Below are 18,655 nucleotides of genomic sequence, written 5' to 3'. Positions count from 1 at the left end.
GTGTAGTTTTCTTAAATGCCACTAGATGGAAGTCATAGATTTATATATATAAAAAAAGTTCTTTAAAATGACTAGTATAACCCAGTAATGCCTTAAGAGATACATAAAAATGTCAAAACAACAGTAGGCTACAGCCAATGAAAGAAATATTACCACAGATGAAATTGCTATAGACTTATCCTGGGAAATTGTCAAAAAAAATAGCCTACATAAAGGTAACCATTAGAACACTGACGCTGTAAGACATTACAGGGTGTGTTTTCATTGTAGACAGTCATTAATGATACAGTGACATTAACAACTATTACTCATTTTGCTGTGGACCCCCTGGAAGTCCTACGAGGACCCCTGGTGTCCCGACAGACGCCTATGATACTGTATGTACAATGCACACACATACACACATTTTGCCATTTCGCAATTATCCACCTGGAGGCGCCGTATCCTCTACTTGTCCACATTCATGTGACCGTCGTGTAGAGGCGGGGTTACTATGTAACAATTTAGGTGCTACAGTGTAACCAATAAAGTGACCGTGACAACTGAGCGCATCTGCTCGCCGTTGCGCTTCTTCTTTCCTTTCGCCGCCGTCGTAAAAGGGACCACCTCGGACATCAAATGACATTTGTAACGGAGGCGCCGCCAAAAAGGGACGGGACTGACTCATAACACATTCATATGAGGTGGGTAAGCTGGTGGCACATTAAGAGGGAGCAGAATAATGTAAATTCCTGCAAAGCCGTAAGGTGCTGTGAATTTAATGCGGTGTGGATTGTCTTGAGTGCGCTGTGTGATGGATGCAACAGGGTTATTTCGTTCGTACGGTGAAGGCTGATCTCCGTCCTCATAGTTTGTGGACCGAGGCGCTGGCCTGTTGCTAGGAAACCTTTTGACAGCTGGGAGCTTTTGGAAAGTGACAGTTAATGCACTGAGGCTGTCTGCTTATCTGGCAACCCAAACCTTCTTCTCTCTTCACATTTCAGCTCCCTGCGCGCTGTTCGTGCGTAAATCCTAATTGTCTCTTGTGCGTAAAAGACAACATTTACCACACCGTGGTTGTTTTCAGTCAGGAGATTACAGTGTTTTGCAGGGAACAATGGCCTACTTGTTGTGATTATCAGATCCTAAATATATCCACCCTCCGGATATGTTTAATCTTTTCTGAGGCAAAAATGACGGGAACTCATCAGGCTATGTCTCAGCCAGTAATTCAAAAAATCCTGAGGTATGGGACTCATTGCTTAATTTAATGTCATTTGCCATCTAAACTTCCAGAGCTACCTATGATGAGGGTATTTATGGAGAGAAAAGGAGTAATGACCACTATAGCCTACAGCCGAGCAGATATTAGATCACCAAATTTCATCCCACAGGGAATAGTCGTGATCTGCATTGCTGATGTGGTTTTCAAATATAATTTTGTTTAATTTTGTTTCCCCATTCCACCAAAAACCATATCACATTTGGAATTCATTTAGGTTAAGGTATGAAATGTGTCCAGCATGTGTTGGCCTGTACTGGAGGTGGACTCAGGCTCCTTCTCTCCTTCATCAGTCAAGCAATTGCCTGTGGCCATGAGTGTCTGAAGGTCACTCATGAATAGATCGATAACTACATCTTGCTGGAGACTACTCTCCAGAGCAGGCGGTAGTACACTCAGCCCTGCCTACACTTAAGGTAAACCATACTTATAATCATGCGTACGCAAGCTTTCCTCTTTAAAACAGCCACACGAGAAGACCTGATGAGACTTATTGTAAAGTGAGTGACAATCAGAGTATCCAGAGCAGCTTGGGTTTCAGAGTGCATCTGTGCTGACCTCTGATTCCCTCTTGTGCTGCTGGGTATTATCTTGCATGAGACTGTGGGATATCAGATTCAGGTGTGTAGCACATTATGTCAAGGTTGTAGCTACACCAGAAGGACTTGCTTTAATTTTGACTCCCAGCTTGTTCTGGGAAGTGCTGAGCATGTTTATTCCCTTCTCTGAAGTAGAGCTGCCTGTGGCTGTCAGAATGTTGGCTGTGCTTCACATGAAAAGGCCTTGAAAGCACAGCTTTAAGAATTGTCAAAGTCAACATTGGTGTAGCTGAGACAAGGGAGAAGGCAGCATTAGGTTTGATGTGCGGTTGCATCCTTTCACACATCGCACGGGCGGTTGTCACACTGTGGCTGGGTCGAGCGGATGGACTGAGTAAAGCTGACGTGCTGTTCTGTCCTATCAGGCTGATGTATGTTCCCAGTGAGGAGACTACAGTCCTCAGGAGCCACATAACACCTCCCCTCCATCTCCACCACCATCCCCTCTTCCTTTGTCTAGGGGCATGCCTTCTGAACCCAGCCTCAGGTAGGTAGCAAACATACTGCACACACATGCTGAAGGCTCATGGCACAAATAGGAAAATTCCTAAAATAGTAGAATATACACTGGGTGAAAATGATGGATTATTTCAGCAAATGCAGCTCAAGAGATACTTGCATAATGGGACTTAGAGCACTGTTTTTTCTTTTGACTTGAGGAAGATCCTTGCAGAATCGATATGTTGTTCAATAAAGGTGTTCCCAGTCTGCATCGTATGCTCTACTTGCTCTCATTAAAAACAGACTTGCTTCCATCCATTCAACATTCCTGTTATCTAACGTATTTGGTACATGTAGTGGAGGTTACCAAAGGGTAAACCCATTTAAAGGATACAACTGGCAAGATTCTATACTTTTGTTATGTGAACAGTTCTATTAAAAGACCATCCATGTGTTAGTCCATCTTTCATCTTTCCCAGCTTGTCTGGAGCTCTTAGCGTCAAACTCATTCATTCCTGTTGACCAGACAAGTCTTAAAAAAACAGGTCACAAATATATACTTCAATTTTTTTTAAAGGTTAAATAATGTCCTTAAACAGCTGTATACTGTAGATTTTTCCAAACTTTACTCAAACAAGAGTAAATTGTCCATTAGTTGGGGACTATTTTCAGCTGTGGATTTCATAAAGATTATTTACACAGGACACAGGATAGTATGTGTGTAATCGACTCAAAATACACTACAGTGTGTATGTTCATGGTAATGAAGGAGCATGTCATGCAGTGCCTCATTGTAGCTCACTGATGTCTTTTTAATATTGTTTGGAAAACAATGGAGCTCTACGGCACAGAGGGGTAAGATATAGAGGGCTTTGTTAGAAGTCAATTTAATTTATGGTTAGTGTTGTTTTTTTTCCATTTGATTTGTTGACAATAAGAGAAATATACTGTAGAATATCACCAGACTTTCCTTTTCCTTTCTTACCTTTTTCTTTTTGAGATAAATTCTATCTTTTATCTCTTTAAAGCCACTTTGTGCAGGATTTAAAAAATGTCAAGCTTTGGTACTCCCCAGTAGGAAGTGTAAAGATGCTGTAATCACAAAGTGGCTTTAAAGCAGAGCTCTGTCAATTTTTACACGGCAAGGTCAGTTTACCCATCACAGGGAGCACAGTTCAGCCCGTGAAAACAATTGTAGAAAATAATAACTCCTGGTGATATCATCTCAGTTTGGGCTTTGACACTGCAAGGTTTCATCAGAGAGGATGCAATACAAACTGGTGTTTGAAAAATGTGGACATTTACCAGGCATAATCTAACAAAAAGATGTTACTTGGTGCATTATGAGAAATGTAGGGTCAATCATCAGCTTGACCATGGATGTATTATAAGAACTGGATATTGGACTCAAAGATGGTGCCTAGTCAGTCGAATGAAAATTGCTGGCCTGGTGCATGAGCCAAAAAAGTTTCTAGCGTCTGTGTTGTGCAGCCAACTGAATATGTGCAGAAGTGTTTCTCCCACTGGCCCCACTTGCGAGTCCCCACTCAGCCCATAGACTTTACATTGTGATCTCACAGATTCTAAAATCACTTGTCTAGGCTCGAGGAAAGTTTTAGAAATATAAACCTTCATGGATTAAAAATTCATAACAGAAAGAGTCATAATTTAGCTTATTTGCAGTTGGAGGTGTCCTGTCAACAGTTTTATAGATGTCTCTTTTATAATGATGGTCTATATTGAAGATATTTTTTGGGCTGTAGGAGGCAACTGCAATACAGCGAGTGGCTACTGGGAAAAATTGGCAGTAAGGCTGAGTGGCGGTGCCATATCTAGTTCTCTTTATACATCAATGAGCTTGACCCATACTAGGGACATAAAGTCTGATAGAAAAATTCTCCACGGAGACTCTGCGGACTCGCCGTGTCTGCAACATATATTCTGTTTGAATTAAAGAGACGCTTGACTTCAACCAACCTCAGTCTATTGATAATTTATCCATCAAAGTCATATCTTGGGCGTTTTTTTTCTGAATTTGCCTTTTATGATTCCCTTAACTTAATTGCTTGAATGCCCCTTTAAATGTCCAAGATGCATTGCAGTCATCAGCTTCAAATTGATCAAAGTTACAGAATGATATTGTCATTTCCTGTTTTCCTATTCATCATCATTATCAAGGGCATCGACGGCTTCCATCCCTCCTCTAATCCCCCATACCACTTCTCCTTCTCTGGGTTTTTAAATCCTGTAATTTCCCTTCCCTCTCACGCAGCATGACAATTTTGTCCTTTTCTCCCTCGACTCTTCTTCCAGCAGAATCCAACTACCAAACAAACAGCCTGACTCATCATTCATCCTACCTCTGGCCCATAGCGCATACACGCACACACCCACACACACCCATTATTTTCTCTGTCTTACACCCCATCACCATGAAGGTGACAGAGCAAGCCTCCTGGCAGACAGCAGCATTTAGAGTGACGGCCGGGGCTGAAAGTGGACAGAGATGGATTTGGATAGACAGACTGGCGTGCTGCTGATGGAGGGGTACAAGCAGAGAGGGACTGAGGATGGGTTGGAAAACACAGTATATTTGCTGCCACATGGGACCACGGCATATAGTCAGTCAGTCAGTCTACCCATCAGTCGGCCACATTCTTTCAGACGGATCCTCCAGCGTACTTCATGCATTTGTCTTATCTAGTCTGACTGGAAAACTGAGGCACATCATAATGACAGACAGTGTATCCACAATCAGTTTTTCTCAGTCGCTTTGGTACATATCTTAGATCAAAATTCAAATTCTCAAAACTACTTGTTTAGCCTCCACATCATCTAGTCACTTGTGCACATCATAAAAGCAGTTTCTCATTCTTTTGAACAAATTGCAAATGCTTTTGCACATTCATGCAAATGATTGTGTATAACTGTCGGCTGTTTCCTACGTTATAAATTGCTTATGTTATGTTGATCAAAATGTATTATACTGGTTCTGTTGAATAGTCTTACCCTAGGCATCCCAATCATCAATTCATTGCATAAGTTATCACATGCAAAATGATTGAACCAGTTGTCATTATCTGTCAAGCATATTTTCTATACTTTTCTATTAGACTTTTTTTGTACATGTGTCCTGAATTGATGAATTGCTGTCAGGTGAATCTTGACTTTCACTAATGAGGGGAAATGTGTGAAGTGTTAGATCAACAAATGATCAACTAGTTCTCTAAAATAGCTCAGAGGTGCATCTCATGAACCTTCAATTGGCAAGCATATATAGACAGAGCACAGCACAGTGTTACAATTTCTGACAATGGAAGAATAACAAGGAAATAATCAGGGTCAACAGCCGAGAAGAGGAAGAGGAGTAAGGCTGCGTGGAGAAGGGTAGGGAGGCAAAACAGAGGGAGAGGTAGAAAAAAGGGCCAAGGACATAGGCCCGTTCCTGATGAAATAAGGGCCACAATTGTGGTCCATGTTCTCAATCATGGCCTTAAAATAGTTGAAGGGTCCTGAATCATTCAAACATTTCATAGACAGAACAGGTGTCCAACAATGTGCACTGTACTATAATACTGTATACTTACTGTAATGCTTCATTACAGTATTTTACTTGCATTTTACAGTATACAGTAAATATACTTAATACAGATACACACTGTACATATACTGTAACACAAACACACAGACATATATGTGTGTATATGTACATATGAATGGACTACGTCACAGGGGTGCCACAGTTTCAGTCATTGTCATAAACACTGTAGCCATAGTTTACATCAGAAAATACTTACAGACTACAGTAATATTGACAACATGGCTGAGCGATTTGTTTGTGAACAATGACACAAGGACTTGTCATTCTGATGGCACTGACATGTTCACTGACATAGATATTTACTTTTGAGAGATAAACTAAAGATTTTGGGCAGGTTACAGGCTTTTGCAGGTAATCCATTGTGTTGTGAATTGTTTTGAGATATGCACTTACTGTTTTGCAAATGTTAAGGATAATTCAAGAAATAACCAAAGCGACTAAGAAAAACTTTAAACAGCCTTCTTCATGTTTCTTTGTGAGTGTGGGAACACAATGGACATGTAATTTATAGTATTTACAGCATTTTGTACAATTAGCAAAGTGTCATTTTGTTTCATTTCCTTCCTGATGCAATTTCAAGTATGGAAAAAATAAAAATTAATGTTAAAATGTGATTTTGCTCTACATCTTGTGCATCTTCTGCTCTGCACAGCTTAGCCGTTTTCCTTTTGCACCTGCTAGGAAGAATTTTAGGTGTGCAGACACCTCAACTCACAAGTACTCTGTGTGACATACAGCAATGTTTTGATCCAAAAAAGAAATCCCATCTAGATTTACATCGATCAATCATCCAGCTGGTTAGCTGGACACAAGAGGAGAAAAATTACTGTTTTAAGCCTGTTTCTCTTTGTTTAATGATTTGATTAAAAATGACCTCCACTGCACATAAATAGAGAAAAACATTATTATAAAAATTATGATTTGATGAGTAATTACCACCACTGCACATAAATGGAGTAAAAAATTATTATAAATTGTATTTAATTTAATGTTGTGATAAACTATCATTTGCAAAAATATATTTTTTTTTAATTCCAGGTTGTTTTGATCTGTCAGTAATTAGTTATACTCTTCTTTCATGCCATAATGCCCTGGGGATTATACTACTGAAATATTAACAATGCTAAGAGTACACAGCCATGCTAGCAGCTCTGTACAGTGGTGCTTTGAGCAAAATGCTAATATCAGTATGCTTACATGCTCATGTTTAGCAGGTACTGTAAAGTTTATCATGTTCACCATCTTAGTTTAGTATTAGTTTTGCTAATTAACACTAAGTACAGAGTACAGCTGAGGCTGATGGGAATGTCATTAGTATTGCAGATATTTGGTATAAACCAAAGTATTGGACAAATAAAAATGTTGAATTTGATCTTGGTGCCATTGAATGAATAAAAGGTTAAATTGTAGTAGTAGTTGTCATAGTGCCAGCAGGAGGGAAGTTGCAATACTAGCGCAGTAGTAGTAGTTGTAGTTGTATTATTACTGTTTTTATCTATGTCATTATGTCTCCATTATAACTTTATAGAGCATTGTCTCATCTAAAAGTTCAGCTCCAGCTTAACTCCGCAACCTGTGTGTGTCTGACAGTAGGGAGATGCTGACAGGACAGAGGCTCTGCCAGTCAAAGTCCCACCAGGACTCAGTCCTCTCTGCCCTCAACCAGCAGAGGAAGGATGGCCTGCTGTGTGACGTCACCCTGGTCGCCGGTGAGCAGAAGTTCCACGCCCACAAAGCTGTCCTGGCAGCGTGCAGCGATTATTTCCGGGTGAGTCCAGAACCTTATTATATACAGCGCCAGTCAAAAGTTTGGACACACTTTCCCATTAACTTGAATGATAAAGTGTGTCCATATTTTTGATTGGTACTGTGCCATGAAAATAATATGATATTATGTTTAGCAAATGAAGGCAGTTAGTTTGAACTTTTTGATCCAGCACCTACAAAAGTGTTTTTGGGGCTGTGAGCACTCTGCTCTCTTTTGTGGGCGTAATTTGGATATGATAGGGATTACAGAGGCAACTGCTCTGTTTTTTATGTACTGGACACTAGTATAGGAGAATTGAAAGCTTATCAGGATGATATTAGCCTGTCTATAAAAAGCAGTCAGGTAGTATGGTCTACTGCTGATGTGATGAAGGGGTCAATTTGACATTACATAATCATCTTCAAGACTGGTTCATTTTTAATTCTGCCACAAAACATGTCTCACCTCACCTTGCTGCTGACCCTACGTCATCAGCACAGAAGACTAATGGATAGTTTAAATGTCCATTGATGGTCTAAATGCTGTTTCAGAGGCTTTTCTATGCAGCACAAAAAAGATCTAGGAGCAATTATACTTTAGAATATATTTTGCCCTTAAATTGCTCAGGTTTACATGTACAGATCACGCAAAATACAAAGCATGGTAAGCTTCAGTTTAAATTACAGCAGATCATCCTTCACAAGCCAACCTGGATTGAGCCCTAGTGTTTGCGTTGGCGTGGTCTCTTGCCGAGGCTTCAGTCTGAATCTAGTTAAGCCAGAGGTAGCTTTAGGTATAGACTCGCACTGTCAGACAGACAGACAGGAGATTTGCTGAGATGGGACGCAGAGGGAAAAGTGCACCGATGAGATTTGATTTAGACACACTGAGCAGATTAGGAAGTAGAAATTAATCCCTCTTGAAAATGAGAGGCAGATTAAATATGTCCAAGTTGCCCAGGGATTATTCCTCCTGTGTGTGTGTGTGTGTGTGTGTGTGTGTTATTTTTACTTCTCTCTGAGGGTGGGCGAGTCACACTCCTCTCCTCCTTTTTGTTCGTCCTCTTCACTTTTGTTCTCCTTTTGTTCTTTGGCTCCATTTTTTAAATACCGCTCTTTCAAGTCCCGACTGAGCCGAGCAACACTGTTGCTCCAACGCTGGGATTATTAGATCAGCTTGCTGCGGTAAGCAAGAAAACTCACTCCGCTCCCCTGTTTCTCTGTAGGGGCTTAACAAAATTATCTTCAGTTTGTCATCTGACTCCACCGCTGGGTTTCATATAATTCATTTACTGAGGAGATGAATGTGCCTTGTGTTGTGAATAGTGACTGTGTTCTCTCTACATCCCTGTTCCTCTTTCTTTCACACTCAGACAGACGAACACCCGCACACACATAGCGATGATTATAACACATTATCTAGCCCAGCGGACATGAGTGATTGTAATGAAATACCTGACCAAGCGTGAGTTGTTTACCTGGAAGTTGTCCTGAATGTGTCACCTGCCTCTTCCAGTGCTGTCACATTACTAAGACGTCTGGACAGCTCGGGGAGATACAAGTCAGTCACACCAGCATCACACACATACACGCACACACATGCAGAGACTCTCCTTGCTTTCTTTGTCATACAGAGAAATATTGCCCGCAAGCCCTGTAGCCAGGACAACTCATACCAAAAGCTATTATTGTCCCCCCCCCAAAAAAAACATTTCACACTGTATGTACAACTAGTGTTGCAAAGGACTCTGTCGTTGCTTTAACCGCTTTATGAAGACAACGCTATTTCAAGATGGATTGTACAATATTTAGACCAAATGCAGTACAGCTGATCACTCCTCTGTGCCTTCCCGCGTAGCTTGATTTGATAAAGTGAGCTAGAGTATATCGATCCCTGAGGGTAAATGTGGTGTCCAGTTTTCTGTATTGCACTTAGTGAATGGAATGACATACTGAGTACCGTACACTACAATGAAGTGCTGTGGGAAATATGCTTATTTGCTTTCGATACCACTCTCATATCTGTCCGTTCAATTTAAAGCCGGAGACAGGAGACAGTCAGTTTAGCTTATCATACAGACTGGTAACAGTGGGAAACAGCAAAACCTCTTTTCCACAAAGAAGTCTTCTTGGCAGTGACTTTCTTGAGCCTTGTCCCTGTAAGGTTGCTAGGCAACCTGTGGAAAAAATCCACAAAGTCACAGCTCACGGCCAAAAAATAGTCCAGCACATAACTGATTGTAAACCAACAACATGTAATTTTTACAATATGGTTTTTGTGTGGATTTATAAAACAAGATATAATGTGTTAATGAGCAAGCTTCAGAGGTGCTGTTGGCAGATGTTACCTTTGGACACAGCCAGGCTAGCTGTTTCCGGTCTTTATGCTAACCTAAAATAAACTAAGCTAAGCTAACAGTCTCTTGGTTCCAGCTACATTTTTTTTCCATACAGACATGATAGTGGTATCCATCTTCTCATCTAACTCTCTGCAAGAAAACGAATAAGCGTATTTCAAACTTACCTTAACAAATATAGGCTGCAAATCTGTATGGATGTAGGATTAGACATATATATGGGTTTGCAGATAAGACACACTGGTTATGGATGGGAAGACTTAAAGTTCAACTAAATGATGCATCATTTTGATTGAACCACACACAATATACCTAAATATCATCAGTAAAAGTAGCTGTGCTACTAGTCTGGATGTGGTTTCACTTGTTTTCCTACGTTTTCAAGAGAAAAAATTCTGTAACACACCCTGAATCCTTGTAAAATATGGTTATTTCTTGGCATGATAGGAGGCGAATTTGAAGATTAGTAATACTGGCACAAAATACTGGCCTCCAAAAAAACACAGCAGTGAGCCTTGGGCATTGTAAGAGTTTTCCATGCAAGATATCACACTTTCTATGACATACTTGCCTGTAAATATAGCCTTTGAGAACCTAATATTTCACTCAGAAATAAAAACATGCTCACTGAATATTTAAGTATTTGGCTTGGTGCATGAGGGAGTCACACGTCCTCTCTGGTATGATCACACCAAGCAGACACACATAAATTCTGCTGGTAGGTCAGGCTAACTGCAGCACTGCACTCCCACTGCAGCATCATGTGAAAGGACTGCAGTGAGCGGGGCTCTGTGTCTCAATGTGTCTCTGGCTGGATCTATAGCCCAAGTCAGAGGAGCCATCCGTCACCACCAGCGTTCCTTTAGCTCTTCCACCAAGGTCAGGAGCATTCATGCTGGAGGCACACAGCTCTGCGAACACTCTCAATGTGCCGCCTCTAAATCTCATACGCAAACGCACATTAACACGGAGGTATCCACACGGAACATGCAAAGCGTAGGCAGTTTCTGCATCACGTGCACTCTATTTTTCACATCTCTATTCAACTTGCTGCGTTTTACAGTCGTGCAAACACTGACCACAGCTCAGCCACCATCACACCCCAGGTTTTGCCACAGGACTTCCTGTGCTCAGTGGACCAGTGGATTTTTAATTAGTGCAGTGGTGAATCAACAGGGCTGAGCTCTGAGGAGAGATGTGCAGGCCTTGGTTAAAACTCAACGTGGCCTCAAGTTGACCCTGTCTCATACATCACCCTCAATACAGAGGGACTCTTCGCCAGAGGAGGGGGTCGGTGCCTGTTTAAAGTTCATGTGTAACAAATGAAGTTATCAGCACTCACAATAAGTGTGTATCACTTTTTTAATGATGCACAGCAGCAAAAAAAAAGAAAAAAGGAAACGTTTCAACCCTAGGCTTTCCTCAACATTACTGAAAGAATTGTGGGTGTGACTCCTATTAAACAGCAGCCAGGAACCTGCTGGTGATTACAACAAGCTGATACAAAACATCCAAACAAGCGTAATCAAAAAAACAGTACTAATAAGTAAACAATAAGAAGAAAATTTAAGACAAGTCATGTGTGGCATTAATCAGGAAGAATTGGATGAGTTTTGGGAGGATGAATGTTGTTTTTGTGACAGAAAGTGATGCTACGTTAACTGGCCAGCCTCAGGGCCTTTGAGGATTATAATATGGTTATACATCAGTCTCTGAGCAGAGATAGTGTGGAGGCGCACACTGCTACCGTGATTGAAAAGATACTTGAAATTGCAAGTTAACTAGATCACCATCCGGAGGCAAGGAAACTATTGGAAAGTGTGTATGGCAGCTGGAATCGGCTTTCAACAGCCATGTGTGCTGTTTTTTATCTCATTACAAGAGGGGAAATATAAACTATAACACTAAAGGCTTCACAAGCTTGCTGTCACAACTAAGAAGGCAGGGAGTAAAGGTGATCTTTATCATGGCCACATTTGACCCATCACCCTCCTCTCAGTCTTCCCTCTGCACTGCTGCGCTCTGCTGGTCGGCCCTGATCAATGGCTCTGTCATCCCCTCATGGTGTGACACCAGTCAATAGCTTTGATTAGCAAGCAGCAAGCTGGACTCACGCACAGCAGAGCCAGACTGCAGACGCCACGTCCGCCACTTTGATTTCACATGCAGGGTGGTGCGCACATGTGTTTGTATATGTGTGTGTGTTGGTGAGTATGCGTGACAGAAAGAGAGGAAGACAGAGAGGCTGTATAACAGAAAGTACTGATTGTGCTATTTATTTCTGCTGACCTCCGAGGCCCAGGCAGGCAAATCAATACAGAAGGGTTCTAGGATGTTGCGTCTGGCAGGTTTTGATTAACTATGATGCTGTTTTTTCTGCACATACACACACAAAACTTATTTCTCGGTCCGTCAAAGCTGTAACAACCTACAGATATTATAAGATCAGCCTACAGAGTCAACATTAAGGGACTGGCAGAACAAAGATGGATTGATTTTCACACCACTGCCCATGATTACTGGTCAGTTTCAAAAGCAGTGTCTCAATGGCTTGGCTAGATGAAACATATTTTGTGATATGTGATACATTTACTATGTGTTCACCTTAAGAGTAAGTGGTATTCTCTCAGCTTACCTCCATGTTTTGGCTGTGTGTCATCAGGCCATGTTCAGCTTGTGCATGGTGGAGAGTGAGGCAGACGAAGTGACTCTGCAAGGAGTGACCAGCGTTGGCCTGAAGCACGCTTTGGACTTCGCCTACACTGGACAGGTGAGCATGAACAACAACCATCACATCGTTGAACAGTGAAAAGAGAAGAGTGTTGCCTACAGAGACTCAGACTTTATAAAAAATCAAAGAGAGTGATGTCATAGAACTTCCCACACTGTGCGATTGGCGAGTGATAGCAGGGAAATTTCCATTCAAAAACACCCTCACACCACAATGTAAAAATACTCTATTTGTTTGCTGTATAGTATATTATTGGATTATTGTTACTGGTGCATTGATGTATAAGCAGCATTTTAATGTTATCTGGTTAATGGGGAGCTTATTTTCACTAGTTTATATTGTTGGGTAGTTTAATCTACAACAATGCATCATATTTTATAAGTGACCGAATGGTTTGCATATAAAACTCTATCTGCACGTAACTAGTAAAAAGTGGTTTAATGTAACTAAGTACATTGATTCAAGTACTGCACTCAAGTACAAATTAAAGTTTTCCGTTTTATGTCACTTTATACTACCTGGCAAATATTGTTCTTTTTACTCCACTGTATTTATTTTACAGCTATACAAATGAAGATTTTACACACAAAACATGTGAAGAGCTTATAAAGTGCAATGCAAGGTTAAAGATAGGGCTGCAACTAACAGGTATTTTCATTATTGATCAATCTGCCGATTATTTTCTTGATTCATCGCTGAATAGTTTTGTTAATAAAATATCAATAAATACTAAAAAATGGCCGTTATAATTTCCTGCTGCTCAAGTCTTTTTTTGTCCAACCAACAGTCCAAAACCCAAAGATATTTACTACAGTACAGTTTACCATCATGTATGACAAATAAAAGTACCAAATTCTCAGATTTGAGGAGCTAGAACCAGCAAATATTTGGTATTTTTGCTTTAAAAATAGACCAAAACAATTATTTGATTATCAAAATAGTTGCCAATTAATTTTCTGCTGATTGACTAATCTACTACTTACTTGCTTGCTACACATTAATGCATTTGCATTCATGATGTAATAATACAATATATAACAGTGTAACACTCACAGGGCCTATTCTCCTGCATTGAGATTTTTTACATTTGATACTTAAAGTACATTTTTTTCAATAATACATTTACTTAGGTAACATTTTCAATGCAGGACTTTCACAAAAGAGTACTATTACAGTGTGATGTTTTCATGTAAACGGCGTTTCTGTTTACATTGAAAACATATTGTTTGCATCCTTGAGGTCTAATACATCCTCCACCACTGCTAGTAACTAAAAACCACTTCAAAATATGTCACCAAAATGCATCAAAACATGGCTTTTGCAGATTACCACTTTAATCTCGACAGCATAAGCTTCTGCTGCACAATGACTGTGGATACAGTGTCATCCAGGAGTGTGCGGGTATCAGATTTGACTAAAAATCAGTCTCTCCTCTGTTTGCTGTGGTCACACTACTGAACAATTCTCTGAAACCCACCTACTGTAAGAAACATATTTAAATTCATGACAGCAAAAGAAAAAAGCACAGTATTACATTTCCATGCTGAAGCAGCGAGACATTCATGCGAGTTACGCCGCCGTCCTCGTCCTCTCGCCCCTTCAACGAAAAGTAAGTGTGTGATCGTTTCTAATAACCTTCCTTGACCCTCTTAATGTCAGCGATGTCCGGTCCAATAAGCAGCCGAGCGGCTTATGCAGTGTAGTGAGAGGCCAGGAACTTTGTAATTACTCCTAATTTTATTTCCACAGTGGAAATGAGCAGGGAGCAAGTTGGTTAGGCAGCGTAAGTAGGTCAACAGCAGGCTTGCAAGCCGCCCTGCTTTGGTTGGCTCCGCTCCTGTCTGCCCAGAGGAGATGATAACAGATGAGATGAGGGCAATATGCTTATCCCCACACCGTAAATAATGACCTACTAAAATCCTTCAGCCACATGTCATAGGCCAGCAGGGTGAGTGATGAGACATGCTGCCACAGGATGTTCTGAAATTTTTACTGCATGCCAGGACCACGCCAGATAACTCAATTAAACAACGTTCTGCAGTGCTACCACTTCTAGTTTTTGAGACCATAATTCTCCCTAGATTCTGGTTGCAAAACTGGAGTCAGTCGTAATAGTTATGTTCTATCTCACAAGCATCTCCCTTCACTTTGTCTTCTCCTCCAGGTAAAAATCTGGCAAGCAGCAAGCGCAATAAACGTCGGTTTACACAAGAGCTTGCCACACTCCCACACTGAACCAGCCACGGTGTTATAAAACTGACTTCTGCTGTGTGAGGTTGAAGTGCTCTAACTGTAGTGGGTCTCTGGAGTGGACAGGAGAGCAGCATCTGAAGAGTGTTCACTTACAGTTATTACAGTTATTATTTTGGGTTGCCTTCATCGCTGCTTCCTGCTAGGATGTCGATTGAGTCAAAGAATAAAAGAAAAAGTAATGTTTGTTGTTTCCGATCGCATGTTTAACTGGACTTAGGTTCATCCATTAAAGGTAGTGGTGATGTTTAAAATAGGAGCGATGCTTGAAGTTGAATTTTGATCTGATAGGTGATCCAAGAAATTAGTTTTCCTATTCTAAATCAAGCTCAATGCATACAGATCCTGATAACTGAAGCAAAGAGCCACTCACTGCTTCAACCATCTGAAGATGTAAAGCTTATGGAAGCTCATAGGTATCTATGTCCTAGTGGTTAATTGGACCACTGCTCATGCCTGGCAGGAAACTATAATGTAATGAATGGGAATGTGCAGATGCAGCTCATTGCAGAGAAAAAAAAAACAAAGTATCGGCAAAGCTTGCTGGGAATTTTTCTAAGTGGTTGTACTTCCATGGAAAATATTTTACCATTCTAAACAAATTGCTTGGTGATCAAACTGAATGAACTGTTTACATGAATGCTAAAGTGGTGGAATAATGTGCGTATTTACATGCAGCAAAGCATGTAATCAAGAACCAATGCTGACTAAAATGTTTTTCACACCCGTTACAATAAGTGGACAAACATGCACCGGGGAGAAAGCGGCACATTTGTATTCAGATTTGTTCTACCAAGATGAGAATCACAAGCTGCCTCTTCTGTTTTCAAAATCATAAATAACAAATAAGCTTTAGAAAAATGATACCCATGAGTGCTGCTAAACAGTGTTCAGCCCACTACTGTATCAACAGTAGTGAGAGGTAGGGGAGACAAATGATGAAGTCATTTTTCACACTTTTACTACTGATGCAGTCACGGCTCTGTGGCTATGTAGGACAGTACTGCTGAGTGGATTATCAGAGGTTTGCTCCTGCCCTTTAAAACCAAACTAAATTTCATTTGGAGCAGGTGAGTCCACTGTGTTAGAGGTAAGACGAGGTGTGTTTGGTCTGATTGGGTTATCATTTCAATGATTATTGGAATACTTAACTCCATGTGGTCCTTAAGAGTGTTTAGAATAGACACAGAGCAGGACACTTTACCCCCCGCGCAAAGATATTACCTGGCTCTGCCCCTGTGAGGGAAGAAAATGCATTGGCTGTGTTACAGAGTTTATGTTGCATATGGATGGCTAATATGGTGGAAACAGAAGGAAGCTTTCAGCAGATAATTTTAGCTGCTGTTCTTTCAGTTAAACAGGAAGCATTTTGGCAGAATAAACGCTTTAATAACTGCCTGAATATGTTGCTTTGGCGAGAGGGTGATAATAGTGAATCAAGCATATTGGTCGAGTAATTCTTGTTATGCTGTGAAATCTGGCACACTCATTTTCCATGTCTCTGTTGCGTCATCTAAAATATTTTTAAGCTTAGAGTGGTGAATAATTAGGAATAAAGTTAGAATTTTAACAGTAACTAAAATCATGAAAATCTAAAGTGTGAAATAAACAATATATTGACACAAAAAGGGAAAGATGAATTCCAGTATATTATATTATACTGCCTGGTTTTAAACTCAAGTGAGTTCAGCTTAGGCAGTATGACTTAACTCGTAAAGGTGCAGTGTGTAAAATTTAGAGGCATCTAGTGGAAAAGACTTGGCAGAAATGGAATATAATATCCATAAGTAATTTTTTAATCATTGTATAATCACCTGAAAATAAGAATCATTGTGTTTTCATTACCTTAGAATGAGACCTTTATATCTACATAGTGAGCGAGTCCTTTTCCACGGAGGCCGCCATGTTGCACCGCCATGTTTCTACAGTAGCCCAGAACTGACAAACCAAACACTGGCTCTAGAGAGGGCCTTTCGCATCTTTTGCGAGTTTCGCAGCTACCGTAGGTTCTCCTATGTGCTTGGAAAGGGAGGGGGAGGGGGAGGTGTATTCAGTTGTTTGCAACCTCACTGCTAGATGCCACTAAATCCTACACACTGGTCCTTTAAATAAATCCCCAAAACACATTATTCCAATTTTTATCACTTTCAGATGCCAAGAAGAAGAGTCTATACAGTCATGCTAGTGACCATGTGAGGCTTAAGCACAATGGTGCTTTGAGCTAAAGGCTAATGTGAGCATGCTAACAAGCTCACTCTAATTTTTGGTTTAACTTGCTTTTCTTATTATTTCACCTCTTAGGAATTTGAATTTCTTCAAATGAAACATATTAAGAACTAACAAGACTAAGAGTTTACCAAAAACCACAAATATAAACCTCATGGAGACACTAAAGGATAAGGGGACCACCAAAATTGTCAGGATTCATGAATGGCTTTACAAATTTTCATGGCAGTTATTGATATTTCAGTCTGGAACCAACGGGCCAACATTGCCATTACTAGAGCCCTATTAAGGTTGCAATAAATTTTATTTTCAAAATTAATTAATAATAATTATAATAAGGAATAATAATGAGCTGAGGGCTTAATTCAATAAAACAAATGAAGCAGAAGCAGGGTGTAATGCGGTTTGATGTCTTCAAACACCCAATGTATGCATTTAAGAGTTAATATTACATGTGTGATGCCCACTTATAAACATGTAGACATCATTCACAATGATGTACCGTTTTCTACACAATTTCATTGCTCTAAATGATAAATAAACTAAAACTACAAAGCTTTAAAAATCAATGTGTCTGAAAACTACCAACAACACAACTGCAGTGAAACTGAACCTAAACTTTGAAAATAAAAAAAGAAACCTTTGTTCATCTCCTCTGGTCAGATTCTGCTGGAGCCAGCGGTGATCCAGGATGTCCTGTCTGCAGGCAGCCACCTTCAGCTGCTGGAGCTCCTCAGCCTCTGCTCCCACTACCTCATCCAGGTACACACACACACACACACACACACACACACAGCACTGTCCTTGTGTGAGACAGAGACATAATAAGAGGAATAACCGCTTCACACTACAGGGTTCCCATCAGGTTAATGGAAATCTTGTAATATTGAGTGTTAGAGGTGTGCTCCACTCGGAAACAGTCAGGTGATTTGATCCTGTCTGTGGGAAGTATCAAGGAAATTTACAAATGGGACACTTAACCTGAAGAGGAAGTGGAATATTACGACTTATTTCACACTTTTATTGTACTATTATCAGAAGACAGTTCTAAACTGTACTAGAAACTAGGTACTACTGTATTCCCTTTCAGACAAACAACAGAACAGCACAGACAAAGATTTACAGGTTAATGGAGGTTATGTAAATTTACATTGAGGTTGTGGTGAATATATTGATACTAACTAGCAGCTGCTTAATCTTTATGAACAAATCACTGACATGGCGTCTCTATCTTTTCACCAGTAATGGAGTAAATGAGTAAAAGCCAAGATGACTGGACAGACCCAGGCGAGCTGTTTCCCCATGCTTCCGATCTTTATGCTAAGCTAGGCTAACTGCCTCCAGGCTCATCGCTTCATATTGAACATACAGACACGAGACTGGTATCAGTCTTCTCATCTAACTGTCTGCAAGAAAGAGTATTTCCCTAATTCATGTATCAAA

General features: G+C 40.4%; 1 protein-coding gene across 1 annotated transcript in view; it reads left to right on the top strand.

Annotated features, from left to right (window-relative positions):
* Window positions 1-483: 483 nt before the first annotated feature.
* Window positions 484-18,655, top strand: part of klhl32 (kelch-like family member 32) — a 31,810-nt gene continuing 13,638 nt past the window's right edge. Inside the window, exons 1-5 of the mRNA XM_042424193.1 lie at window positions 484-683; window positions 2,226-2,347; window positions 7,493-7,670; window positions 12,668-12,775; window positions 17,876-17,974. Of these exons, the coding sequence (XP_042280127.1) occupies window positions 2,325-2,347; window positions 7,493-7,670; window positions 12,668-12,775; window positions 17,876-17,974 (408 nt within the window). The 5' untranslated portion in view covers window positions 484-683; window positions 2,226-2,324. The remainder of the gene's footprint in view (window positions 684-2,225; window positions 2,348-7,492; window positions 7,671-12,667; window positions 12,776-17,875; window positions 17,975-18,655) is intronic.

The sequence above is a fragment of the Thunnus maccoyii genome, chromosome 10 (genome assembly GCF_910596095.1).
Source record: "Thunnus maccoyii chromosome 10, fThuMac1.1, whole genome shotgun sequence".
In the NCBI taxonomy this organism is placed as follows: domain Eukaryota; kingdom Metazoa; phylum Chordata; class Actinopteri; order Scombriformes; family Scombridae; genus Thunnus; species Thunnus maccoyii.
The sequence above is the reverse complement of the archived record's forward strand: the minus strand, read 5'-3'. Positions and strand labels throughout refer to the sequence as shown.